Source organism: Zonotrichia leucophrys, chromosome 19, assembly GCF_028769735.1.
Source record: "Zonotrichia leucophrys gambelii isolate GWCS_2022_RI chromosome 19, RI_Zleu_2.0, whole genome shotgun sequence".
Lineage (NCBI taxonomy): Eukaryota > Metazoa > Chordata > Aves > Passeriformes > Passerellidae > Zonotrichia > Zonotrichia leucophrys.
The window spans coordinates 9,556,545-9,584,264 of NC_088188.1; the positions used below are offsets into that span (position 1 = coordinate 9,556,545).

The 27,720-nt window shown below is 44.2% G+C and overlaps 1 protein-coding gene across 12 annotated transcripts in view; it reads right to left on the reverse strand.

The window, feature by feature from the left end:
- The window catches only part of BCAS3 (BCAS3 microtubule associated cell migration factor), a 303,942-nt gene that overhangs the window by 210,347 nt on the left and 65,875 nt on the right, over positions 1–27,720 (reverse strand). For all 12 annotated transcript variants that reach the window (XR_010442392.1, XM_064729260.1, XM_064729257.1 and 9 more), the window contains 2 exons: positions 18,516–18,649; positions 10,970–11,234 (listed from right to left, as the gene is read on the reverse strand). Coding sequence is in view for 11 of the 12 variants with exons in the window: in XM_064729260.1 (XP_064585330.1) it covers positions 10,970–11,234; positions 18,516–18,649 (399 nt within the window). In the remaining variant the exon portion in view is untranslated. The remainder of the gene's footprint in view (positions 1–10,969; positions 11,235–18,515; positions 18,650–27,720) is intronic.

A 27,720-nucleotide genomic window follows, 5' to 3' on the forward strand; every position in this document is an offset into this window, starting at 1 on the left:
GACATTCCCCAGCCCCAAGGATTGCACTCAGCAGCAACACAGTGTGGCAAAAAGGCTTTATAGGATCCTAAAGAATGATGTGGAGGAAGCTCTGTTACTCTGCTCTTCAGTCCATGCACAGCACCACATTAATGCAAGCAAATCACTTCTTATCTGATTTCAAATGAGTTTGAATCTATCGGTACCACAGATCCCATTTGTGCATGGAAATGAACTCCTAAATCACAGCCAAGCTTAAAACCAAAACTACACCCTCATACCTAAGGGATGCAAACACCAATTTATCAAGAAACTGAAATTAAATCCTTTTAGCTCCTGTGTATGACATGTCTCCAAGTGCTGCAGGATTTTCTTTGGTGTAAACTGTCAGTGAGCAAAGCAAAGAGGACTTGGCCCAGACAATTTTTTTTCTGGTAGGAAAGTAATGATCAGAAGGATTTTAGCTTCTCTGTACACTTTATTTGAAAAACTAAAGTGGTATCAAGCACCTCTCAGCCTTATAATAAAATGCTTCTATGTTGATTTTTTCCATTTTTCTTCCATTACTCCAATACAAAAAGGTTAGTAATGCAGTGCCATTAAAATTCAAACCCTACTTGATTAGCTTTTATATCTTCCAGTATTTAACAGACTCCATTTCAAAGGGTACCACGAAGTCTACTGACATTAACACTACATATAAACATCTATAATTTGGTAAATAAAAATGCAGTAACTCCAGGCTATGCAATCATGTGGAGGCCAAGTTACAGGAAAATTAACCATGTTTGGCCATTATTTCTGTTTAGTGTAACACTGAGGATTCCTCAGCTAAACATTCCCTAATTGTATAATGCAAGGGAAATAAAATCCTCTCTAACTGGTAGGCAAAAAACAGCAGGAAAACCAGAAGTGTCATGGATGCGGTGGTTTATTTTGCTTTGCTTTTTATTCAATACAAAAAGTTTCCCGGATGAGAATGGAAAGCTTCCCAGCTTCAGTTCCAAGACTTTCACCCTCGTTTCTGACCTTTCCTCAGACATGTTCCAGTATAATCTGTAATCTACTACAGTCGGAAGAGGAAACAGCAGCGCCCTGGTGAGAAACGCTGCCTTGTGACCCGAGCGGAGAAGGCAGCGGAAGCAATGCTGGCTCACAGAGCCCTTGGAAGAGCCTGACAGACAAACCCAGCAACGGGAAACACACCCAGCACCACGAGCCCTAATTACTGCCAAAGTGGGCTCCTGCTTTCATGTTTTGTTTTATTCAGTCCAACATGTGTTATCTTGCTTTGTAGAATGCTAGACATTTTCCTAGAAAAAGTCAGGAAATGGATTATTTTAGTTAACGATCGCCTCTCAATTAAAGTTACATTGCCATTTCCTTGAATTGTGTCCTATCAAATTTAAACTCATTTCACACCCTAACCCTCAATATTTCCAGCACAATTAGACCCATTAAAGGAGGAATATTATGTCTTAGCTCCTGTACACATATCAAGTAGCTACTCGGAGCTAAACCTATCACTAACTTGCTTCCATTGGAATGGATGGGAGAAAATAACGCAGCCGGTTGTTATTGTAACATTTAAATCCGTTTGATATGGAACCTTTGGAAACACAGCTGCACTAAATCTCACGGTCACCCTAAGAGAGCAGAGCTTGCTCTCTGCTTGCATCCAGGCAAGGCATGTGATGGTGACAGCCCCAAAGTCAGAGTGCTCAGCAGAGACACACAAGCGCCGGCCCAAGTGTCTCGGTCACTGCTGGGACAGAGTCCCCTGCCCTCTCACCCCAGCTCCTTGAACTTCAGCAACATCCACTCAAAATCTGAACATGGCCTCATAACAGTCCCTTCCTCCCTCTGGAGTTTTTCTACTATCTTCAGTTTCAGGAACTTTGTCCCTCAGTTATGAAGTGTCCCACTCACTGATACCCAGTAATCTTCTCTTGTGCTCAGCAGAGAAGGAACTCCCATGACCCCTTTGCTGCCTCTACCTGAACAAAGATGGATTTCCTTAGAGAACAACCCCTCCACCATCACACACACAAATCTGGCATAATAATCATCTTTCAGGACTTATTTAACTAAAAATACTGTTTGTGCAAGGCTCAAGTCCATGTATGGGCAAAACTCGAAATAAACCCAACCAAACTGGTTTGCCAGCTGTTGGCTCCAGGCTCTGTGCAGGCAGCGGCAGCAACGCCTCAGCTGGGCTGTTCCAGATGGTGCTACCAGCCAGAACAGCCAATCTGGCCACCCTCTGCTGGGTCCTCTCCAGCAAAGGCCAGGGCCAAGCCCATCCTCTTTGAAACAGATCTTGCACCTTCAGCTCTCCACTGATGGGAACAGTGCAGGATTCGTTTCTTACAAGTACTACAGGTATGGCAGCACGGTGTGCTGCAAATAAGCCCGAAGGAGCAGTGCCATCCTCCCCAGCACGCGGCTCTAAGGCAGCTCTGGGCCACAGGCTGTGGCTACCACAGCTCTGGGCTGGGGTTTGCAAACTCTGGAGAGGACAGGACTGTGTGAGCTCAGACTAACAGTGCACTAATGAGGTTATCGTGCAGGCAGCCTCCGGGCGCTGGGGAGAGGCTCTGCTGCTCCGATTTCTTGCACATGGGAATTTTGCTAACACTGTCTGCTGGTGAATGATGAAGCGCTTGAGAAAACAAGAATGCACTATTGCTGCCCCTCGTTGTGTCCATCCATCATAATTCACATCAGCACAGACTTCAATTCAAAGCCTTCTTTCAGAACGACTCCGAGATGCTTCAGCATTGTAAACTTTGGAAAGTTTTGGTGTCTCAGACTTCTCCTCCAAATGATACAGAATAAAATTATCTTTATGAGCTTAATGTTTTTTGTACTGAGACAGCACAGTCAGAAAAACTCATTTGCTGGTCAAAGAAACTGCAAAATTAACTGGGCTGGGAATTCCTGAAGGACATCTCTGTGTGCAAATGTGTTCAGCGAGGAGATAGGGGAAGTTTAATGGCAGCCCCTTACCCAAAGGGCTGAGCGAACTACAATTTATTTTAATGATAAACTATATGTTAATACATCTGTGATTTTTTTATCCTCACCTTTCCATCTCTGCCTTATTTTCCCTCCAGTTGCAACCATAAGAACAAATATTTTCACATCTGAATTCAATCCCGGTTGAATACAGGAGATTTATCCCAAGTTATGTAGAAAAAAAAGTGCCTTGAGAACCACTGCATTTGAGAACTTGATAATAATATCCATGGGTAATTATAATAAATGGCTTGTCTGAAACACCCATAGGATAGGAACTGAAGCAATCTGTCCCTCCTGCACCCACCACACACCCTTGGCAGCTCTGCTCTTTTACCCATGACCGTTGAGGATGTTTTCTGGCTCCGTGACAGCATCGTGACTCAGGTCATGAGAAGTGTCAAAGATGCATTTCCTTGAGATGGGAAAAAGCAACTGATTTTAACAGCCCACGAGGGCTAAGCGAAAAAGAATAAGCTCAATCAGCATATTTAAGGGTAAAGATAAACCTTTTAAAAGATAGAAGTATATTTTATTTCTAATCTTAATGCTTACGTTTCTTTCCATAAAGTGTTTACATTTTTCAGGCTACCAAAGATGCACAGTTGATTAAATGCCTTACTTAAGAATAATAAACTGGAAAAAAAAAAAGAGGCCAGCAAGGGCAACACCCATTTACTGCATAATCCATCACCAATCATACAGACAGAAAGTCTGATTCAGGCTGCAGACACCAGGGAGCAGCCCTGGATTCCCAGAATACCCACGGCCAGGGGAAGTGGAAGGTGTTTGGGCTTGAACTCAGCATGTCCATCAGATAAAATGATTGTTCCCACCAGCTCTTGCCCCATTCCTTCCCCTCGTTGGTTACTTACACGGAGCTTCACATGCTTTCACCTTCCCTCATGCCAAACCTCCCTTGTCACGCAACACCCTCCACACTTAAACCTCCTCCTTCAGCTGATACAGTCTCTTGAAAAACTCTAGATTCTACTTTCTCACCTTCTGATCCAACATATTACAGGCTTGTATCAGGTGAGCAAAGCTACTTTCTGTCATTTCACTGATGGCAGCTCCCTTGAACCACTTACATTCCTTGACCCACCAACAAATGTCTGGACTGCAGTGTCTCCCCTGCGCTAGCCCACTCTTCTCCTGACCTAATTCCAGCCTTTCCCCTTTGTGCTTTGGCCATGAACCATGCAGAGAATCTTTCCTGCGTCACTCCTTCAGTGACCAACTATTTTCAGCTGCACTGTTACTCCAAATCTCAATCCTAATGATGGCTTTTATGCTGATCACACTCATTTCAGCTGTACACAAGTGTACCTAACCCTCTGAACTGTGGCACTGAGAAAATGTAAAGTCGAGCATGTTCCTTGTCATAGATCATTCATATCATTATTTATCAATTTCCAATTGACAACTGCAAAACCCGATCAAAGCACTGCATCAGCTGCAGGATGTCTTTATTACTTGCAGTGTACAAAAAGGAAATGCACTAGCCTGTTTTTTATGTACCTGGCTAGCTGGGGAGATTTGCAGATGGAAAAACATGAGTTTACTGTAAACTAAGAGGGAGTAATCAAAGGAACAATTGAAATAACCATAGAATTACAAACTGTCATTCAGTAAGTCCTTTTCAGATAAACACTTAAAATTCCAGTTACCACTTTGTGGACTCCCTCAGTACCTGACTCTGACACATCAGCACTTGACCCTCTCAAAATTTCCTTCCATTTGATGCTACCAAGACTGAAATCATCCATCTTGACAGGCAAACTTCAGTGGGACGCTCACATCTGTGGTAATCCCACTCCTCTCTGCCTTCCCCTTTCCCTTCACCTCATGATCCATCTCTGCCATCACAGTCTCCTGTGTGCTGCCGATTATTTCCCCTCTGTCTGTCTACCCACAACCTTACTGAAACAGTTTGCTCTGACCACTGCTACAGCATCTGCTGTGCTAAATCACTCATAGATTTTTACACTCCCTCTCTCCAGAGCTCCAATTCCCTTCTGATGTCCGTCTCCTTCAATTTTCAATCTATCCGGAATATTTGAAACTTCTCTTTCAAATATCAACACAAACATGCCCCAGTCTTCGATCTGCGCTGTTTATAAAAACCTGCTTCAGAAACACTTGATGTTCAGACACGAACTTCCCTTGTGACAGAATTTATCAGTCTACTTCCCTACTTATCTGAAGGGAATGGATCTTTTCCTTCCACTTCAGGAACTATCCAAAATACACCACCCACTTCTTTCACTCCACTGATTCTCTACCGATTATCAAGAAAAAAAAAGGGAGGAGGGGAAAAAAGGCAGCTAAACCACAGCAAACACAGCTTCCTAAAATCCAGTTAGCTGCTGGCCAATTCCTAAATTGGTGGTGATTCCAGCTCTTCCCACCTCTTCTCCCAGCCCTACATATGGGACCTTCCATCACCACCACCGGGACTGCTTAAGAAAGAAAGAATCATCATAGAGTCACACAATGGTGTCTAAAAGTCACTAGCAGAAAATTCCCACCAGGTAAATTAATTTTGGGCTTTTTCTCAACTGCCTTAAAACCGTGAAGAGAAACTTCAGGTGAAGGTGTGAAGAGAAACGCTCGATGCTTCAGGCAGCACAGCGAATGGGGTGGGTTTCTATTTGCATATAAATAAATATTTACGATGCCTATGCAAACAGCTCAGTGCCTGTATTAGTGAAAAAGAGAGGGGTTTATTCTCATCGCCACCATTTGTCCGCGTTACGGCGGCTCCACGCCGGGTGCCCCCTCAGGGCCGGCCCCGCCTGAGGCGCCATGGCCGGGGAGAGGGCGCCCCCTGCAGGCCCTGGCCGTGAGGCGGGAGCGCTGAGGGAGCCGGCGCGGCCGGGCCGAAATCTGCGCTAAGAAACGGAGCTGCAAAAAGAATTATTTGAAATGACGCTTAAATTAAAAAAGAACCGAGTGTGACGCTGTGGAGAAACACGACAATTATATAAATAGGAATGTTAAAAGGACGATAAAACAATGCGGGCCGATGCTGCAGCTCGCTCTGCTGTTTTCACGCAAACTGCTACAAAGAAAAATTAAACTTAATAGAGAGTTTTTCAAGAACCGTTGTCAGCTCGTGTTCTCAGCGTTTCGTGAAGGAACTGCCCTCCAGTGCTTTAAGTTATTATACAGTTAATTTTCTTTGAAACTATTTTTGTCTGCCTCTCTCTAAATAGGTGGTTTCTTAAGTGAGTGTTACTTAAAGGAAACCAATCTGTTTTTCAGGAAGGGCTGATGATGTCAGTCCTTTCAACTCTGCTTTCCCATAAGAATTCTTCTAGTAAAAGGAGTTTCACTCTGGGAAATAGTGAAAAGTAACATGAAAATATGTAAAGCATCTCAGGCTGCATGTTTATCAAACTTCCAGTTTTACGCTTGGATTTTAATCATGTTGTGATTGTGAAAAATGAAGGAAAAGCAAGAGAAAACCTTTTGATTTTTAAACTTAGAAAAGATTTTGCAATGAAAAACGTGCCATGCTAAAATATTTATAAAGAGATAAATACAAGCCTGAATACACTGTAGAGAGAACAACATGGTTTTTTAATAATTCTAAATTTATATACTCCCTCTCAGCGTCGGTATTAAATCTGAAACAGAACCACGGCGTACTATGAACAGTTTTTTGGCAAATAAATAAATACTTCAATCCCCAATGAAATGCAAGGCAAATTCAGAGAGTATCATATTATTATGGAATATTTTTAGTAGGTGTGGATGTGTAGCTGTAGATCCAATGTTAACTTACTGGATTATTATTTGTTCTGGTGCTGGAAATTCCTGCAGCCAACAGCAGAGAAAACCGAATGAGCAGAGCTGCAGACTTTATTTCACTTACTGGTGGTGCAAGAACCAATAACATTCTGTAAGTTTTAATTTGTAGGATTAAAATAATTGGAGTTATGTGTAGTTTTCAACTGTCCAAGTAAAGCATTGCATTTTTACAGCTAAAATGAATGCTCCTTGCTATTCATGAGTGTCCTGAAGAGAACACGGAGAAGTTTGCAACACCAAGGGCATTGCTCTGCTTTAACAACTCATCCCTTAATCCTCACAGCCTACCTGTGAGACAGGTAAGGACCCTAAACCCAATTTTATACAAGTGAAATGGTCACATAAGGCCATACTTTACCCTAATGTTCACCCCAACAACCAACTGATGTTGTAATAGTCTTATAATAGTAAAAGACCATAAAAGGATCCCGACATAACTCAGATATTCCTGACAACACGCTCTGGCAATCCAAGGGAATGACAAAAATACAACCTCGCTGCATTAACAGACAGAACAGCCCAAACAAAATCTCTGTCGGTTATAAAAGGTGCAAAGGAAATATCTCTTTATCATCCTCTATTTAACAGTTTACTTCATTCTGCTGGAAAGAACAAAGCCAAACAATGATTCATTTGGAAATGAAATCATCCCTACCCCCAGCAAAGGCTGACATTGTGTGGGTAAACAGTCCTAGGGTGCTCCAACACAATGTAAATAGATTGCCTGCTACTATATACACAAACAGTTGCAAACAGTTTCATTTTGAGACTAGGAGGAAAAAAACAAGTGAGAAAAACACGACAGAGCCCGAGCACTGAAAATATTTACAAGAACAAAAGCTACTATCAATAAGTTACAATTGCTAAGCAAAAGGGAAGATAAGACAGATATCAGCATAAAGACTGAAAGCAGTTTTTTAATGTAGGGTTTACTGAAAATTGGAAAAGATGTACGAGGAAAATCGTGATGACGTGACTCCACAAAGAAAAATCCTCCAGTTTGCCGCAATCTCCTCTGAATCAGTCACTTAATCAACACCTTGTCCCAGAGCAGTGGTGCTCTCCAGGACATGGTCTCTGGTTTTATTTCCATTCTAATCATCTGCACTTAGAGGGGTGATTAAGGAACATAACAGTTATTCTTCTTGAAGAAAGCTGCAAAATTAAAGTCATTCCACACGCAGGGAACACAGAGATTATTGCTGTTGTCACACAGCAGAGAGCTGACAGACAAAATCAGCTGAATAAAATTCACCAAGGGTTGCAGAGCTTAGAAGTAAAGCAAAGAATGAAACCCAGAACTGCTCTTTTCAGTTTCGAGTACTCGTTTACACTTCTGTCACCAGACTGCCGGGACTCCTCCAAACAACAATAATTTAACATTATAATATGGTAAGGAGCTGTTACAATCTGAGTAAACACATCTTAGCTCACAAATTAAAATAATCATCGGTCTCTGCCTAATCCTGCTGCCACACACACACACACACAATCCCTCTGCTGAAAGTCGCCCCGAACTTCAGGGGTCTTTTACAAGTTGATGATAAATGGCTTTTTATAAAAAGCTTAGAATAGGGTTCAATATCCTGCCTGCCTTCAGCCAGGGGAACTGAAAGATTACTGAAATGAAAAAGCAGCAATAAAATTACTGAAAATATTACAGTATTTTACCAAATGGACTCTTTCAAACACAACTATTTCTTTCCTTGATTTTTTTAAGGCATCTGTGCTAACTCCTCTACAAATCCCCACAAATTTTCTCATGGAAAACGTTGGTATGAAGCTTTGCAAGTTCCCAACACACAATCATAGCACGTGTCCAACTTCTGCCCTGCAGAAGTGATGAGCACAATCTGAGTGAAGTCCTCCAGGAATCAAAGGCACCTTCCTGCCTTAATTCTCAGCACCCATGTGCAGACTTCCAGTGGAGCTGTTTGTTTAAACAGATCTCATTTTCAAGCACTGATGGCTGCACAGAGATCTTGAAAGAAATCTGATTTATTATCTTTCAAGACAGACATCTGCAAACTGAAGGCCCAGAACTCTTGAACACTCCCCTGAAAGCTGCTGCCTTTCTCTGTGACTCCTGTCCCCCACCTCCACCACTGAGCATCCTGAAACTGCTGATTCTTCTTTTGAAAAAGTGTCAAATCTATTCAAAACTTCAAATGTACCTCGGAGGATTGTAAAGGCAACAACTCACTGCAATTTCCCTGGACAGAAAATAGAATTGGCTGGGTGATAGCCACAAATTGACAGTTCCTTCCTCTCCTCGCCATGATGCTCACAGTTACAAGAAGCTGGATGTGCCATAGCAAACTTTGGAGCACTCCCCAGCCTGCTTCAGGCTGAGCTGCTGTACAGAGATGAGAGGAAGTGAAATGGTGGATACACAACTGGCTGCAAAGAGGAAGAAAGTTCAGAGCACGTTTTGGGTGCCTTCCAGTGGCTCCAGGCAGAAGAGGATGGCTCCAGAACAGCCACGCACAAACCTTTGTTCAGAGGAGTCCAAAGAGAGGCAAAAATAGAGAGGGTTGTTCTGAGACAAGTCTGGTTCCCTTAATAATCACCAAGTCATAAAGCAGTTCCTTTGATTCAGAAATCCCACAAAGGTTCTCTCTATAGCAGAAAGCCCAGCACATAGTTGGGCTTTCACAAGAGCTCCTAATCCTACTCATAATTAGGGCAGAGGGACTGTTCCTGGCCATTTTTAATACTCTCAGACTGGAAAAGGGTGGCTACCCCAAACAAACTGCTATTCAAACTTCCACTTCCATGGAACTTGTGACTTACTCTCAACAGAAAGGAGGCATAAGGATGCAGCAAATCCTGAATGCAAGCAAAACAGCTTCTAGCACAGACCCCATGAAAGAGGAAGGCTGAAAGCAAAGATAAACTGGAAAAGCTGTGACATTGATAATTTTTGAACATTTTTGAAGCTCCTCTTCACACCCTTCAAGTTCCTCCAAGGCACATCCACCACAGGAACAGGATGGACAGATCAGTTCTTACAGATTGTTTTACCTTTATATATTATTTGTCACATAGTTCCCCCACACACACAAAAAGTAGACACAAATCTGTGCCATCAGCTCCCCACTGCCTTGTTCCCACATTTCTCCTCAAGCAGCATTATTGTAGATATCCAGATGTGCTTTGTGATCATCAAGGCCAATGAGCAACAAGAATTTTAGGCAATAAAATTCTTTGAATACAGACCAGTTTACTGCCTGTGTGCTACATGGAAACAAAACTTGAATCCTGAAGACCTCCAACCTTTCAGTTTTGAGTAGAAATTATTAACACATCTGTGATAGGACTGTTTACTTAAAGCAAAGTGCAAAACTAGAACTGATTTTTCCGCAGCGTTTCCACCTTGGCTCGTTCCTGCAGTATCTGTATATACAACATATTTTTGCACAATATCTACAGCATTTTATTGTGGTAGTGTGTTGTTAAGTTTCTTGTGTTATTCCCCCAATTTATGTATTGTTCTCCCCTATTATGTGTAAAATGGTTTCGTTCCCCCAGTTTTTCCCGCCACTGCTAGCCTGTCAGCTAAGTTGCTATAGCAACTGCTATTCATAGTTGCCGATATGTAATTGCTCCTCCCCTTGGTTTCCCTTATAAGTGAAAGTTGTTTCCTCCCTGTCCAGTCAATCACCCCCTTTCTCCTCCCAGGTTTCGAGAACCTTCTCCTCTCTGGAGATGGTGGCTGGCTGGGGTCCCAGGACACCTCCTTTACCTTTTGATTATTGGTCTCCATGGAGTGTCAGTTCTGTGAAGTTCATCCCCTCACCTTTCCTGATTGGCTCTGTCTGTACCTACCCCCTTGCTTTATAATCCTGTTTTCACCCCCTATGAAAAAACTTTTTCCTGGATGGTTTCCCGGTGTTTGGATGCGGCATCACCGTCAATAAACCGATGTTTAACCCCCGGGAAATGGTCAGCTCCGTTCCTCCCCAATACCAGCGGTGTGAGGCACAGCCCGAGGCCCTCAGACGCTGAGGGGCGCTGGCCAGGAATTGCAGAGGGGCGTCGGCCTTTCGCCCTCAGCTAGTCGGATTCTAAACTTCGGGCCACATACGTTCCCCTCCGCATTTTATGAAATGCATACCATGCTCATGACAGAAAGGAAGGAAGGAAGAGGCTTTACCATGGAGAGGTGAGCCAGAGGGGCTGCTGGACAGGCCGGGCACGGGGCTGCAGCGCCCGCCCTGCTTCGACGTCAGCTCCTGCTCGATCTCCTCCAGCCCCGCGCTCTTCTGGAAGCGGCTCATGCGATTGACCACCCGTGGGGACATGTGGGTCCTGACACAGGGCTGGCCCCCGTAGGGATTGATGGGGAACACGTGGGAGGTGCCCCGGAGCGTGCTGACCACCACCCAGCGGCAGTCGTGGCTGAAGGAGATGTCCTGTACCTGCAAAAAAAGGGTGACAGGGGAATGAAGCCACCAACGTGCACGCCTCCGACACAGGGGTCGTGTCTCAAACACAAATCTGAACTGGAAATGGCAAAAAAAAAACCCCTTCACATTTAGGCAATAACTTGAATTTTGGTGCATTTATCAATGGACTTAGTATTCAGTATATACACTGTAATTCACAGTTCCAAATTGTGTATACTTTTCAAAATATTCTGAGATTATGACAACAAACCATGCTGCAAAGTGCTGCAGAAAGCCACAAGATCTTGATGTAGTTTTCAAACAGAATTTTGTTCTAAAAAGAGCTGGGAAATTGTTTCAATTGCATGTTTTGTATTTGCTTGTTTAATCTTCAGAGATTGCCCAAAAACGGGAAAAGGGAGGGATGAGAACAAAAGAGAGAGATCTCACCACTGGGCCTGATTTTGACAAATACTGGCACAAGTCTTATTTTAGCTTAAAATGGTCAGTTTTGAAGCAAATATAAAAATACAGTTAAACATTTTCCACTAGGGTTACTCCTTGCATAGATCTCAGATACGAAGTCCAGAAGGATTTAATTCTCTTTCAAGTGTGCTTTACACAACGCTTTGATGGAAAGCAAATTCTTGTTCCTGAAGGAATGCTTTAAAAGAGAGATTAAAGTTTGTTTCCAAGCCCGTCCTGGCAGACAACTCAAGAAAACAAGTAGTCAAAGTTAAAATGATTTATCATAGAGCAAAAAAGTCCTGAAACAATTCTTCCAAAAATGTTTTCAAAGGTAAAAGCTGACTAAAAGGAACCGTGGACACAAGTGGGATTTACCACGGCAAACAAATATATAGAGGAAGGATTAGTTTTCATTATATTATTAAACAGCATAAGCTAAATAAAATTCTTGAAGATTTCACTGAAGCCAGTTTTACAATGCACTAGGTACTCAAATTGGAGTAAACACTGATAAAATCTTGACAAATATTCCAGAAATGCACTCCAGCTATTCCAGACAAAAGCAGCAAAGTATTCATCCAAGTGCAAGTTTCCAACTGAGCCTGAAGCCTCGGAGATAAAAAAAGGATTTAAGTCTGGTGGCTTGTGACAAGATCTTTGATTGGCAGACTGTCACTACACAAAATGCTTCATCAACATTACCGAGATCAACGAAAACCAGCGCTGCACACCTGCTCCTTTCAGTCCTGTGGCACCCCCAAGGAGGCAGCTCAGAGCTCCCAAACCCGACAGCTTTGGCACTTCAGGATTCAGCTCTGAGCACCAACAGCGCAGCACTCGGAGCTCTGAGCTGGCTGACAAAGTGTTTCACCTTAACAGGTCGCTCAGAAGGGATTAGAGACCCCACAGGGATTAATAAGGGCTCCAAAAAAACCCCAAAGGCCGTGCAGTCAGGGAAAACGACGGCTCCAAGAGTATTTCAGTACTTGCTGTTAAAGTGGCAAATTCTCCTGGTCAAAACCAAACATATGAACTGTGTAAAAACTGCCACTCTCAGTTACAACAGAACTATGAGATGACAGAAAAAAAATTCCATCTCACTGTAGCATGCAACAAAATGTGTGTTTCTACTTTAGTACTCAGTTTCCAGTTGGCACCCTGAGGGTTATGTTCTTTCAAAAACTACACACAACAGCCCTGGCAAATGACAACCCCAGCCAAGAAATGGGAAACAATCACTACAGGATGTTTTCTTTTCCTCAGTGTAAACATTACACAGAAAAAAGTATTCCTGATCTACAGGAAGAAAGTGTGGAACTCCGTAATCCCAAACGCTCTCTTTAAAAAAGTGCTCAAACAATGGCTGCAGTCAGAGCGGGCATCGTGGCCATGGCTGCCTGAAACATGGCTGAAACCTCAAAGGCAGAAGGGTTCTAATGCTCAGGAATAACATGGAAAAAGTGCTGACAGGAGAGTGTGCAATGAATAAAGATTTACAGGAACAGAGCTATGAAACCCTGCTCAGCAGTGCAGAGTATTTTGGAAGCTGCAGTTCCTCGTGATTCGCCTATTGCTCACTGGTCTCATTTGTCTTTCACAGACCCAGGAGGAGCAGCAGAACCACAGGCAGTCCAAGGAGCTGATTCAGAGAATATTTCCAATTGCAAGGGCATGAATTAAACACACTCACACCAAACCAGCACAAACCCATCTGTGCAACACGAAGGAGCCCAGGATTCCCCAGGAGAACTGGAAGAAGGCTTGGACCAGGCTGAAAGGACAATGCTCATCATGGCAGTCTCAGAAACAACTGCAAAAATCAGCTGTGTCCATGAATAAAGCTCTATAAATTATGCCTGGGCTGTGCTGTTCCCCACCACGTTCCTGTACATTACGCCGAGTTCTCGACTGCTCAGAGTATAAACAAACTGCACAGTGGCCCATTAGTGGTTTTCAAGTTTATGCTAAGCGTTGCAGTTTATTGCTGTTCTTTAGGTTAATGTACTATTATTTCACGTATTTATAATATATTTCTGGATTTGTTGTTAATTATGATGTAATGTTTAGATACCAAAGATCAATCAAGACCCCATAGTGTTTACAGATATATGTTAATAAAGTACAAAGTACAGCAGATCTCTCATGATGCAAAGTTTATTCCATAGCCCAAGGTCAATGTCACATTTAATACTCATGTCTGTATTTTAAAATTTTATCTATCCTCTTCTGTCTGGACCAGTAAAGGGAATTACAGACCTGAGATTTTGTTTAATTTGGGAACCTATAAGATGTTTTCAAATCCTTTTCAGTCTAGACTCTCCATCTTTCTTGCAGGCTCCCTTCAGGTACTGCAAGGCCACAAATGCACCACTCCAAAGCCTCTTTTGCAGGCTGAACAATCCCAATTCTCTCAGCCTTTCCTCATATGAGAGGGGCTCCAGCCCTCTAAACATTTTGGTGGCCTCTGGACATCCTCCAAAAGGCCAATGTGCTTCCTGCCTTCTCCTGTTTCCCTCCAATTACTCTTCTGTGCTTTATAACTTCCACTTCTCTATTTCCCTGTGCTTTGAACATTATGATGTAAAATCCTCCAGAAAACTGAATTAAAATGTAGCTACCACTCAGAGCCTGCCCTGAGTGACACAGTCAGGTAATTTAATATACAGAGTCCTGCAAGGACACAGCACATGTGAGCAGCTCCCCTGAGGATCAGCTTTCAATACTGCACAGATCAAAAAATAATTTCTGAATCACAGAATCACAGGATGGGTTGGTTTGGAAGGGCCACAGAAGCTCATCTGGCCCAAGCTCCCTGCTCAAACAGGGTCAGCCCAGAGCACCTGGCACAGGTCTGTGTCCAGGTAAATCACATAACACAAAACCAACCTCACAGTGCTGAACCCTGGATTTCAACAATCATGATCAGAAATAAACCACATTTTGATCTTCCTAGCACTCTTTTTCCTTCTTACCACCCCTCTGTCAGTTGTGTGGAGCTACACCAGGTGCAATCTGTATATTCTGCATTTTACTGCATTTAATTAAACCTGGAGAGCAGGAGCAGCAGTGCTGCAACAGGAACGTGACCTGTTCATGATCACTGTGCTGTGTCACAGAGAAAAAACACCCAGATTTGAAGCACAGGACTCAAGTATTGAATTATGCTGTACAGGGAGATGGCAGAAAGAAAAAACCAGTATCATTAAGCAATGAGAAAGAGCAGCAGTCCCGAGGAGGTAAGGGTCAAAATAAATTAGAAAACTGGTCTGTATGTGAATTTTTTTGGCTGAGAAAATTAAGGAAATGATGTAGCAACAAACATAAATGAAAAAATAATAAAATCATGGTCTACACAATATGATTTATCAGACCCACACAGACCCAACTGTGTCTCCCCAAGTCCTCAACAGCGATTTCAGCTCTGTGTAAAGCAAGGGCAGAATGTGGGCACAGGAGAGATCCAGAGCTGAGCTCTCTGTCCATGTCTGAGCCTGCAGATGCTGCTCTGGGCTCAGCTCCCCAGGGCAGCCAAGCTGCAGTCAGAAGCAGCAGCTTCTTCTTGGCAGCTCTCATCTGACACTGATCAACTTCCCAAACCAATCTTGATTATTTCAAGCCCATCCCCAGCTTCTTTCCTAGAAACAAGGAAGCCTTCCCAGTTTTACAGAGTCTATTTCAATAACTGCAACTATGAGCACGTCACAGACAGGAAGGGATTTCTCAAGGCCATGAAGGTTCACATCCAATACCTGGAAGTTGTTCCAGTGTTTCACTACCTGGGCACAGGGTGTGACACAACCTTGAGCAGTCTCTGTGGAATCACTTCACTGAAACATTCCTGCATTCCCTGGAAAAGCCTCACACCAGCAGCCAGGCTGGAATGTTTTTATCATTCCCCGTTCACCTTCTCCAGCTGAAGGCAGTTCTAGCTGCAGTTTGGGAGTGGGAATAACAAGAGTCTGACAGAGTACAGGATTACAGAGGGGCTGGCCAGCAGCCAGCTGATGCTATCGTTACGTTTATTTGTCCTAGGCTGAGATAATGCTGTTTTCAGGGATTTTGTTTTTGCTGTTTACAATTTCAGATCAAAGAGAAAGGATCATCAGGTGACAGGCTAACTTTCATCTGCAAGTAAATGAGCTTCCTCAGTTCAGAACATGCTATGCCTTCATTAAAAACCTTCCAGAATGCTCTTGGGTAAAAATATGAGTGCAGTAAGTGTTGCCTCACAATGCAGGAGCTGGAGGACAAGCAGATGTATCCTTAACCAAAATGTGCGGCACATACACGTGCACATTTCTCCTCTTTCCAGCTGAACTGTGCAAGCACAGATCCTCTGAGAGGTTCAGCTCTGACTCAGTAAAATACAGCCAGCCCTTGCAATGGACCCTCCTGGTGCTCTTTCTCCTCTTAAGGGAAAAAAAATAAAATAAAATCTAGAGCACAAGTGGCACTCAAAGGCTAAAAGATCTTAATCTGGTACAACCAAACAGGGGTTCTGTCTGTGCTTGCAGAACAGTGACCTTGGGACTCAGTGAATTATCTGAGCACTCCACATTCTGCCATGGAAATTGTCTTCACAACTCCCTCCTGAGGCAGAGGCCCACCTTCCATCCCAGCCCATCTCCATCTGAGTCACAAAAAGGAGATTTTGGGAAAAGTGGGTGAAGCTCTGTCAGCCAAAATCTCACATACAAAAGCAGAGCTGATTTCAGCAGGGACATTAAAATCCCACATATAACATGGCCATAATGATGATGTTTAAACAATTTATAATGGGTACTAGCTAAACAAATTCTGACACTGATAATCACTCATGTCCATCAACACAAATTAGAACTTTTTATAGCTCCAGTACAGAAGGTGACCTTTAAGACCATTGGCCTTGATTCACAGTTAGTTTTAAACCAGAGGGGAAAAAAAGAAAAAAGGAAAAAGGTCTGGTAGCAAATGTATAAATACTGTTCTAACCAGACAGGAGGTACAGAGGCTCCCAGTGTGGGCTGCACTGAGAGTTTTATATTGAACAGCCTCCAAAATTCCTGTCTAATGCTCCTCATACATGAAATTCACACAACAAAAGAGCAGCACCAGCAAACTCTCCTCTCATTGAACAGCTACAAGTGCTGTTATTCCAAAAGAAAAAAAAGTGAAACAATCCCTCATATTATATAAATATTTCAAACTATGTGTGTTGAGAATCACAGGTACCAATGCAATATTGTTTAATTATCCAGGGAGCTGTGAAATCCACCAACACACCTCAGACTGGTAAGAATTTTCTCCATTTTATGCCATTCCAAAAGCTATACTGTTCACATCCCAAAAGAAAACTGTGTGGCAAACTAGGAAAAAATTTTACTATGTTGATTCTGAGAATTTTAATGCAATGCTTTCACAGAGATGCTAATACTATATCCCAAAAAAACATGTATCAATAAGGGTTTCTTCTCTAAAACATGTTCTGTTTGGTTTCCAATGTGTGCCTTGAAAACAAATTTATCAGCTGTAAAAACCAGAAGAACATCTTTGTTCCTCATGACTGAAGTCCTGTGCTTTGGGTTTCAGTATTGAGTCTTTGTATGAAGGGAGAACAAAAATAACTCTAACACATTAAACACCTTATAGAACGTGCCCAAGTAGATGGCAGAGTATGTGCATACACACAGATCTCACTGCTCTTTGTAATATTTATAAAAACTACTTGTTAGAACTATATATATTATCCCAAATGAACAGTTTTTCCTCATTTCCTCTCACTTTCCAGATTGGTTATTCCTTCTTATAGTAAATCATTGCCTGTAACAGCAATTTCACTTTTCCAGAATGGCAGCAGGAAAGCTTTAGAGTATTTAAACTACCAGAAATGTAAATTCACCCAGATCAAAACTTGATCAACCACTGCTAAGCTCAATAAAGCTTTCACATTCCACTTGTTACAAAGGTATGGTGAGAAACTTGAGGCAAACTGCTCAACTCACTGTAAAAAAAAGGTTTGAAGGAGCTGTAATCAGGTACCAGAACCAGCCAAAGCTCCCAGTGCCAGGGTGACAATCCCAGAGCCCCAGGCTGTCCCTGTCACTGTGCTTTACATCTGTGCTGCCCGTGTGTAATTGCATCAGCAAGTGCAACACTCATTCCTTACCCTGTGGTGACGTTTTTATTCCTGTGTTTAAAGCAGGTTCCTCAGCAGTTCCTCATGCTCCAAAGGTGAGGCTCTGCCATGAGGACTCGAGCAGAACTCGCTGCTGCCACAGGCACAGCTCTGCCAGTGAGAGCAGATCCCTTTTCCCCACCTCACAGCAAATCACTTCACTGAGCATTGCTTAAAATACAATTCCAGACTTCCCCACCCTTGGACAATATCCTGACTTAGCCCTCCATCTCTGACAGGGGGATTTTTCAACGGGGAAGTTAAACTGGGGAGTCTCTGCAGGTTCCCCCACAGTGCCAAGAAAAGTTAATCACAGCCTTTTGATTAACTCTTCCTTTCAACTCTTTAATTGTCTGTCTGTGGCTTTTACCACCAGAGTCAGGCAAACGCTGACAGTTCCCTCACGGGCACGAGACAAATGTTGAACATGTTACATGAGAAAAGGTTAAGTGCAAACACAGCCAATAATCAGGGCTCTTTGGAGGCAGTGCCAGATCTGAATAAATCTGACAGCACCTCATTGCAAAGGGCAAGAATTTATTATTGTCCAGGTTAAACGCTCTGCTCTTATCCCTTCTGTGGCTGGAGCACAAGAAAGGCTCTTTGTGTGCTGAAACAAACATTAAAGTGCCAACATACACAGAATGTATAAGGTGCCTGGGGATTATTCCTCAGCAAAGAGTTTCACTTACTTTGGCTTCGGTCTCTCCCCTGTGAAGTGTGTACAAGTGATGGACGGCACTTTGTGATGATGACCAAGGATGTGTCAGGATTTGGAAAACATGGAAATCATGGCCTAGTGTGTCAGTGGTGACCAGCAACATCCCTGGGGGAAAAAAGAGAAACACAAAAGCACAAAAGATTAATCACTGCAAAAGAAGAGGCTTAAAGTGCCTGTCTAAAAAACACTGAGTGTGGCTTACATTTGGGGTTTGGAAACAGAAGAAAACACAGAAAATTACTGAATTGAAAGGGATTCACCTCATAAAAATGAATCAAGACTTCAACTGAAATCATATTCACAGTACTACTACTTAAGTATTAATATATTAAGATAGTATTACAACACAAATCTATAAAAACATCTGAAAAATCTGAATATTCCAACTAAATCTGAGAACTGTGTGACCAATATGAGGCATTGAAGTGATGAATGTTACAGCAAAACCCCAAAATGCTCTTCCCTGGGCAAGAGCCAGTCTGAAAAAGATTGATGTCTCCACAATAACAATTTTTGGAAGAAGAGATTATCGAAATCCAGCCAAAACAGCCCATACCAAAACAATCCTGAAGAAGCATCTTCCTTATAAATGAAAAGAACTGTCTGATTTATTGGTGAAAAGCAGAGTTGAGAGCTTCAAATTAAACACTAAATGAGGTACCAGGTTCATTGGAAACAGGTCACTGGTGGAGGCACTGAAATGATTCAATCAGAGCAACAGAACCACAGTAACTTACATTTGCTATTTACCTTTTTTATCCCACAATGTCTCAGCCCACACCACAACCCAGTTTTTTACAATGATACTTGAAGTCAATTTGCCATAAATTTATAGCAATTTATACAAAAAATTAAGTATTTTTGTACACACAAGGACAATACAGCATCATGGCAGAACTTAGGATTACAGTAACAAACTACAGATTTATTTTGCTGTTATTAATGAAATTTAATAGGTTATCACCCAAAGTAACCCTCTGACATTCAGTTAACAAGTACAAAGTGATTTTAGCAGTTTAATAGTGACATTCTAAATAATTTTCAAGGTACTCATCTATTAAAGAAAAACCAGGAATTCCTACTTGGGTCTGTTGCAACATTTCTCCACATAAAGCACCACTGAAATCTTTTATCCTGCAGGAAGAGATCTTAGTCCCCATGTTTTACATGACATTTATTCAGAGGATACATGGTTATCTTATTTCTGCCATAAACGAGTGTCCATTGCCTTCATTTATTTACAGGGGATACCAGAAATTGCTTTTCCCTCTGCTGCCCCAGATACCAACAGCACACATTTGAAACCTCTCACACATTACCACTGATTTCCTACCTTATGACAATTGTAAAATTCTAGTATTAAACAGTAAAATTCTAGTATTAAACGGTAAAATTCTAGTATTAAACTGTAAAAAGCATGCCAAGCAGCAGAGTAAAAATTAAGTGTGATCAGCTTTTCTAGGGACACCATTTCATCACTAGCTTGGTATCCTGAGTGCTCTCCCTTCGTGGCAATGCTGGAATCCAAGAGATTGGGTCCTTTAGGCCCAGAAAGAAAAATTTCTGTCTTTTCTTCCTGGTTTTTAGGCCCAGAAAGAAAAATTCCTTTGGCCTCAGAGGCTGAAGGCTTGGCCCTGTGGGTCCCATGTCCTGAAACCTCACCCAGAGTAACACAGCACCCTCAGAGCCTGCGTGGCACCAACAGGGCACACTCAGCTTCTCCAAAACCTCTGAAAGAAGGATCCTGTGAAGGCAAACACTCCATTCCAAGGTGCTGAGACCCACCAGCAGCAAGGTACAAAATCCAAATTACTCTCAGAGACACAACTGCCTCCAAGCTTCCCCTGAGCTTGACCACTGGGGCTGGCAGGGCCGGGCCCGGCGCGGCCACCCACGCTGCACCCAGGCATTTCCTGCAGCTCGCACAAACGCAGCAGCTCACATCTGAGCTCAGCAAGATTCCCTCCAGCAGACACACTTTTACTGTTCCCGGCTGTTCCTCCGGCCCCGAGTGTTAGAAATGAAAGGGAGTTTGTTATGGAGCTGAGAAATCCGGGAGAGCGCTGGGGTATTATGTTTGGGCGGTAAGGCATGTGAGCTGAGGTTGGTCTGGATGTTAATGTTGGCTTAACTGGCAATTTCCTTGATTTGTAGTGACTGTGTTGATAGGAAATACAGCTCAAGTTGCTCCGGTGCGAGGCAGCCAAGCCTTTCGTGTGGGATTATGCACACAATTTGCATTAATTCTGTTCTGCAACATCACAAACTACACTTCCCCTCCAGTGAAGTGTGCGGTCCTCAATAATATATAGCATTTCCAGCAGAGAAAGCTGGAAGCAAAGAGGGGTTTGTGTGCTGGAATCAGGCTGCTGCTGTTACTGGAGTGAGGATATTCCAAAAGATCTAATTCAACCCAGTAAGAATTTATCTTCTCTATTCCCATGTTTGTCTCTCCTCATGCTTTAGACAGCTTTATATAGACATGGAGGTGCTTTGGGTCCTTTTGTGCTCTCTCTTATTCCTGATGGAAAGGACCTTTGGAGAAGGAGAAGCTGGAGGAGATGGGTCCATGAGACTTCTCTGAATACTGAGCAGACAAGCTCTGCAAACAGATGCTTTTTCCTCCCCCAAGGCTTGAGATATCTTTCATAAACACAGACCCAAGGCTGAGTGCACCCAGAGCTCCCAGCAGAGCGTTCTTCCTGTGGATCCCAGCGCACGGCACGATGCACTCAAGATGGTAAAAAACCCCTAAATCTGCCAAAAATCTGTCTGGAACTGGAGACAAAACGCTGTGTAATGATCCCAAGCCAGTGAAAACACAGGATCACCATCCTTGCTGTCCATGCAATCCAGGGGTGTTCAGCTCAGCAGGATCTGGTTTCCAGCGCTGGCGAGAGCCGCAGGTGTCTGTGGGCAGCACGGGCAGGGCATCACCCCCTGCTCCTCACAGGCTCCTTCCCAACCCTCAGTGCTGTCACCAGGCACAGCAGGGCTCACTCTGGGCACAAACACCAAAACTGTGGCACAGGAGCCCCCAGAACCCGTGGTGGTCCCTGTTTATTCCTACAGTGACACCCTGGATCCCAGAGGCACAGCTGTGACATTCACCCGAGTACCTGCAGCTCTGAGCAGCTCCAGATGATGCTCCCAGCTCTTGGTTCCATGTGTGCTTTGCCTTTGGGATTTCTGGGTTTGGTTTGGGGTTTCTCTTCTCTGTTTTTGCTAACTTGAAGGAGTACAGAGGTGAAAGATAATACATTTGTGGCTGGAAAGGAATTGACTTAAAAATAGAAAGATGAGTGGTATCTGATTTGGCAGTTTGTGTCTAATCTAAACTCCTGCTGCCTGTCTCATTTGGAATAAATGCATTTATTAGATGAAAGCCCAGGGAAAACAGGCCCTTCACTTGTATTAGAGACTCTTTTTCAGTAAGTTAAAGGAGGCCCTTTCACACCCACATTTTCATTTGAAATACAAATATATTCTGGCAGCACTTGTATCAACACGGAGGTCCCAAGCACAACACCACAGATGGGAAAGAACGTGTATTTATAAAACAGCATTCTGAAATCTCTTCCTCGCCCCTGTTATTCAAACAATAAATCACCCATGTTTCAGAACACTGGGCTGGGGTTTGTGGTGGGATTTTCCAGCTCTCATTACTTCACACTGAAGAATCCCAGTTTTCCATTATCACAGCTCAGCCATTTTGTTTCTCTCTCCATCTCCCTGCAGCATCCCAGCAGGAATTCCTAATCCCAGTGGAGAAACACGAACCAGAATCCTGGTCCTACCTCACTTTCACTTTCAAGTGCAGGAAACTTCAACTCAAGCTTCTGAAGAGGCCTTGTGACAGTTTTCCAAAAGTCGTTTAGAAGGAAATACAGGTTAAAGCCATGCTAAGTTCAGTCTGAATGTTTTCTCCTATGAGGGACTTTATGGGTGAATAATCAGAGATGAAAAGTGAATAATTCTTGAGGATTTCCTGCTTATTTTTCCAACTGGCATTAATCCCTGTTTAACAGATAACAGCTGAAATCCATTGGAAGTCCTGCATACACAGGACCCAGTGGAAATTTATGTGTAAACCAGACTTCATTTAGTATATATCTCATTGCAAAAATTCTGATTTTGCTTATCCACAGTACGAGGGTGCAGCCAGATTAAATTAATGACTGTTTTACTGTGTGGTTGTTTTAAGTCCACAGAGATGATTAAAATCCAGTTTCAAAGGAAGAGATATCCTAGACAGGGAAAAAAAATTAGCAAAGCTTTGTTTTACCTGCCCTAATTTACAGCTTCCTACTTTTCCTGCATTCTGTTTGGGGAAACAATCAGCTTCTTTCAGGATAGAAATAAAAACACGAGGAATATATGCATAAAAGGAAAAACCAGTACAGATGTAGACTGTGGCTTAAGAGCTATTTCTGCAGTATCAGAAGACTAAACCAGACTCTGGCCTGGCCATAAACTAAGCCCACGCCCTAAATGAGGTGCCAAGCCACAAAAAGCATTTGCGTCAACTGGGAATACAAGGAAAAGAAAAGGCTGCTAATTATAGGGGCTGGAAGCGGAAGGGGAGCGCTGGGAGCCGAGGCTGCGCCGTGTTTATCTGGGAGCTTCCTCCGCCGTGAGCCTGGGCCCAGGCTGGCACTGCAGCTCTGAGGGGACACCAGGCCCAGGCTGGCACTGCAGCTCTGAGGGGACACCGGGCCCAGGCTGGCACTGCAGCTCTGACGGGACACCGGGCCCAGGCTGGCACTGCAGCCCTGATGGGACACCGGGCCCAGGCTGGCACTGCAGCTCCAATGGGACACCGGGCCCAGGCTGGCACTGCAGCCCTGATGGGACACTGGGCCCAGGCTGGCACTGCAGCTCTGAGGGACCCGGGCCCAGGCTGGCACTGCAGCCCTGATGGGACACCGGGCCCAGGCTGGCACTGCAGCTCTGACAGCACACCAGGCCCAGGCTGGCACTGCAGCTCTGCTGTGAGCCCGGGCCCAGGCTGGCACTGCAGCTCTGAGGGGGCACCGGGCCCAGGCTGGCACTGCAGCTCTGATGGGACACCGGGCCCAGGCTGGCACTGCAGCTCTGACGGGACACCAGGCCCAGGCTGGCACTGCAGCTCTGAGGGGACACCGGGCCCAGGCTGGCACTGCAGCCCTGATGGGACACCGGGCCCAGGCTGGCACTGCAGCTCTGAGGGGACACCGGGCCCAGGCTGGCACTGCAGCTCTGATGGGAGCCCGGGCCCAGGCTGGCACTGCAGCTCTGAGGGGACACCGGGCCCAGGCTGGCACTGCAGCCCTGACGGGACACCGGGCCCAGGCTGGCACTGCAGCTCTGAGGGGACACCGGGCCCAGGCTGGCACTGCAGCTCTGAGGGGACACCGGGCCCAGGCTGGCACTGCAGCTCTGACGGGACACCGGGCCCAGGCTGGCACTGCAGCTCTGCCGTGAGCCCGGGCCCAGGCTGGCACTGCAGCTCTGAGGGGACACCGGCCCAGGAGGCACTGCAGCTCTGACGGGACACCGGGCCCAGGCTGGCACTGCAGCTCTGAGGGGACACCGGGCCCAGGCTGGCACTGCAGCCCTGACGGGACACCGGGCCCAGGCTGGCACTGCAGCTCTGAGGGGACACCCGGCCCTCAACTCCCCAGGGCAAATTCGAGAGCGCTGGGAGAGCCGGGCAGCCCCACCACATCCCATCTGCAACACCTCCCTAATTGCAGAGCTGCTGATTGCTTGCATATAAATGAGGCCCCCACGGCTTGGAGCTTCAGGAGCTTCCCTTCAGTTTTCAGAGGGTTTTCCACCTCCCTAAACTGTGTCACTCTGCCAGCACTCACTGAAGGATCCAACTCCTTCAAGCTGTGTTGGATTTCTGTTCAAAACACCAAGGGCACAAGTGCTGGGGATCAGGCACACATCTGTGGGGAGGAAATGTGGATCCATGGACAGACTGGATTTAGGAATGCAACCCTCAGATTTCCATGCCCAGCCACGGAGAGACCAGTCAGCCACTGCACCAACTCACTGCTTGTCCAAAAAGTGATTAAAAATATGAACTCTCACACTTCAGTTTGGAAATCTGCACTGGGACCCCACACAAGGCTGGTCCTGAGCTTTGGAGAGTCCCAAATCACAGGCTCACAGTGCTCAGTGGCTTAGAGCAGCTCCTGGTTCTGTCCATACGGATTCCTCCTGGCACTGCCACCTTCCACAGGCTCCCTGGGACAGGATTCCTGTCCCACTGAGCTCCCTGGGCTGAGCAATTGCATTCATGGGACAAAGTTGACATGGCCCATGGTTTTCTGAGGCACCTGGACCCAGAACAGCAGCTTCATTTACACCCATTCAACCCCGCTCCCAGGCAAGTGAAAATAAAGCCAAACATCAGAGCTGCTCAAGCCCTGGGTACTCCCAAGTGGACCATGTGCTGCAGTTACAAAATTTGGCCTCAAAAAAACCTTAACTAAATAATGAAATTCTGATTTTAGCAAAATTCACCGCAAAATAAACGCAAGCACGTAAAGATTTAATGTAAATATTTTAAAAAATCCCAAGAAGTCAAAAGAAAGACAAGCAAAATAAAATATTATTTTGTGAATAAATAACTCCCTATGACTCCTTTAACTCCTAAAATAATCCATGGCTACAGCTCTTCCTTCCCAACCAGCCCAAAATGCAATTCCTGATCAATCATGAAAGATTCCTCCTTTTGGTGACATGGGACAGAGGGACACAACATTTGTAACTGCAGCTCACCAAACTGCCTTAATTTGAACATATTTGTCTTCCAAGGCAATAATTCAAGCTGAAAACCAGAAGAAAATGAACAGAAAAACTGAAGAATTATTCTGTCATTAAATAATTACAGCTTGATTGACTCTCCAGAAGTGTTTTCCTGCCCACTTTCTCTGATCAATGGGAAAAAACTTGAGCAGAGATGTTCCAATTTCACCCTCTTTAACGATTAACTCAAGGCCACTGTCACATTTCAATATAGAACATTAAAATAATCAGAGCAATTTCAGGTCTGTTAAAGGTGCAGTCAGGCATCCCAAGGGGGACACAGTTTAATCTGTTTTACTGCTGGCCCAACATTAATTTTCTTGTTATTAATGGGTGGAAAATCTCTTTTGTAGCCAAGGAAGCGTAATTATTTTAAATTTTCAATGTCTTGCACTTCACAGCTCTCAGCTGCCAAGCTGGCAGGAGCAACACTTCTGGAAAGCAGATCATTTATTTACCACACTTAAAAGAAAAAAAACCCAGATATTTATAAACCAGCACCATTTTTTAGCTGTTTACTAATTGAGAATCTTATTTGAAAACTTTCCTCTTTGACAGTAAAATTGGAATGTACCTGACCTATTTCACTGATTTAAAAGCTGGTCCTACATCCAAATTGGGTGAGGATTTAGCTACAGCTACAGAAATGTTTTAATCATTGTATTTTCAGTTTAAGGGCTTTTATTGAAAAATGCTGTGTCTTTTGCTCCTTCTAGAAGGGTGAGAAGCCAGGATCCATTCCTGCAGCTGGAAAATCCCTCTATGCTGCATTTGAGGGTAGAGAAAAGCTTTTATTGGGAAAAGCTGTCCCGGGAGAAGACCACCAGGAAGCTTAGGTAACAAAATGTCCTTTTCAGAGGCTCTAAGGCTACTTACTTGCCTTAACAAATGGGAAGTTGAAGCAGAAGCCCTAAAAGATCCAAGGGGATAATTCTCATCTTTCCTGGCTGCCCACAGGGTTTGTTGTACATATAGTTCTTGGCAGTGCAGCCTGACAGGGAAACCAGGCCCAAACCTTCCAAAAACAGGAGTGAGTGATTGAAACAACCTTTGAACAGACATGAAAACTCCTACACTTCACTTGCCTCCCAAAGCAGATCCAGGGGATGGAGATGTTTGTATGGATGCTTCTGGAAATCCCACCTGGAGCCCACGAAGCTCTGCACTGACCACAGCAGGAATTCCCACAGGAACTGGGATCCCACACAATCCCCTGCTCTGGTGGGCTCAGAAGCTCAGCCCAGCTTCCAAAATTAAGTCATTACTGGTCTGCATCCCTCGAGGCTCCCATGGAAAGTGGAACTCCAGAGGAAGAGCAGGAAATGTCCTGGCATCCTCCAGGACTCAACACCAAGGCTCCAGAATTATTGATCATATCTAAAATTTAGGGCTGATTTCTCTACACTGTATTTCATCTATAAATTGTGAAAATAACATCTCTACAGGTTTTCATGCTCCACTTATTCCCACATTGCATCCTTGAGGCCTTGTGCCCAAAACACCTTCCCTGGGGAGCCCAGGGGATCTGGCCCTTCCTCCCCTCTGCAGGGGCAGCAGGAAGAAACTTCATGGGCTGAAAGAACAGATTGTCCACTGGATGTGGAGAACTTGCCCGAGTGCAGACAACAATGTATTTAGCAACTCAGCTTTAACACAAATAAAACATCCATGCTTTGATTTTAAATGTGGTGAAGTAAAGACAATTGACTGAAACAAAGCTGCAGTCAGTGGACTTTAAAACTACTCTCAAAATCACAAAAACAATTCCTGTAGTGTGGAGAGATGTGGATCATTTACACACAAGTTGGTTTTCATTATCACAGTTCATAAAGGCCTTTATACCTCTGATCTGCCCAAATGAAGGGAGGATTCTGCTCGTTTTTAACACAATAAAAACCTATAAAGGGATCCTCCCAAAACCCAGGCCTGAGCACCTGTGCAGCTCCTGTGCTGAGGACGATGGCATTAAGGGGTTTATCAGCCCCAGCAAGTAAAATTCTCAGTGAATCAGCCCTGCAGGCACCGTGTGCTGGTCACTGCCTGAAATTAGGGGTAAAAGTGGGGTTTCAGAGCAAGCAGCCAAGGACAGAATCAAAAGGCACCTCTTGTTTTGTTCTCTGTAATGAGCCCAGCCTGATTGCCAACGACCACTGCAGAATGAGCTGGGATGATGCTTCAGCCCTGGCTTCAAACAAAATCCTGCCTTGATGTTAAATAAAGAGCTCACAATGCTGGCTAAGTGCTGCTCTCACTGAGGAAGAGTTCTCTGCTGGTTTGTCCCCATCCCTCCTGCTCATCTCACACAGCAAAGAATAACACCACTTAAACAAGTGTTCTGCCATTAAACACCATTTGATCTAAGTGTCACTCTCTAAGTT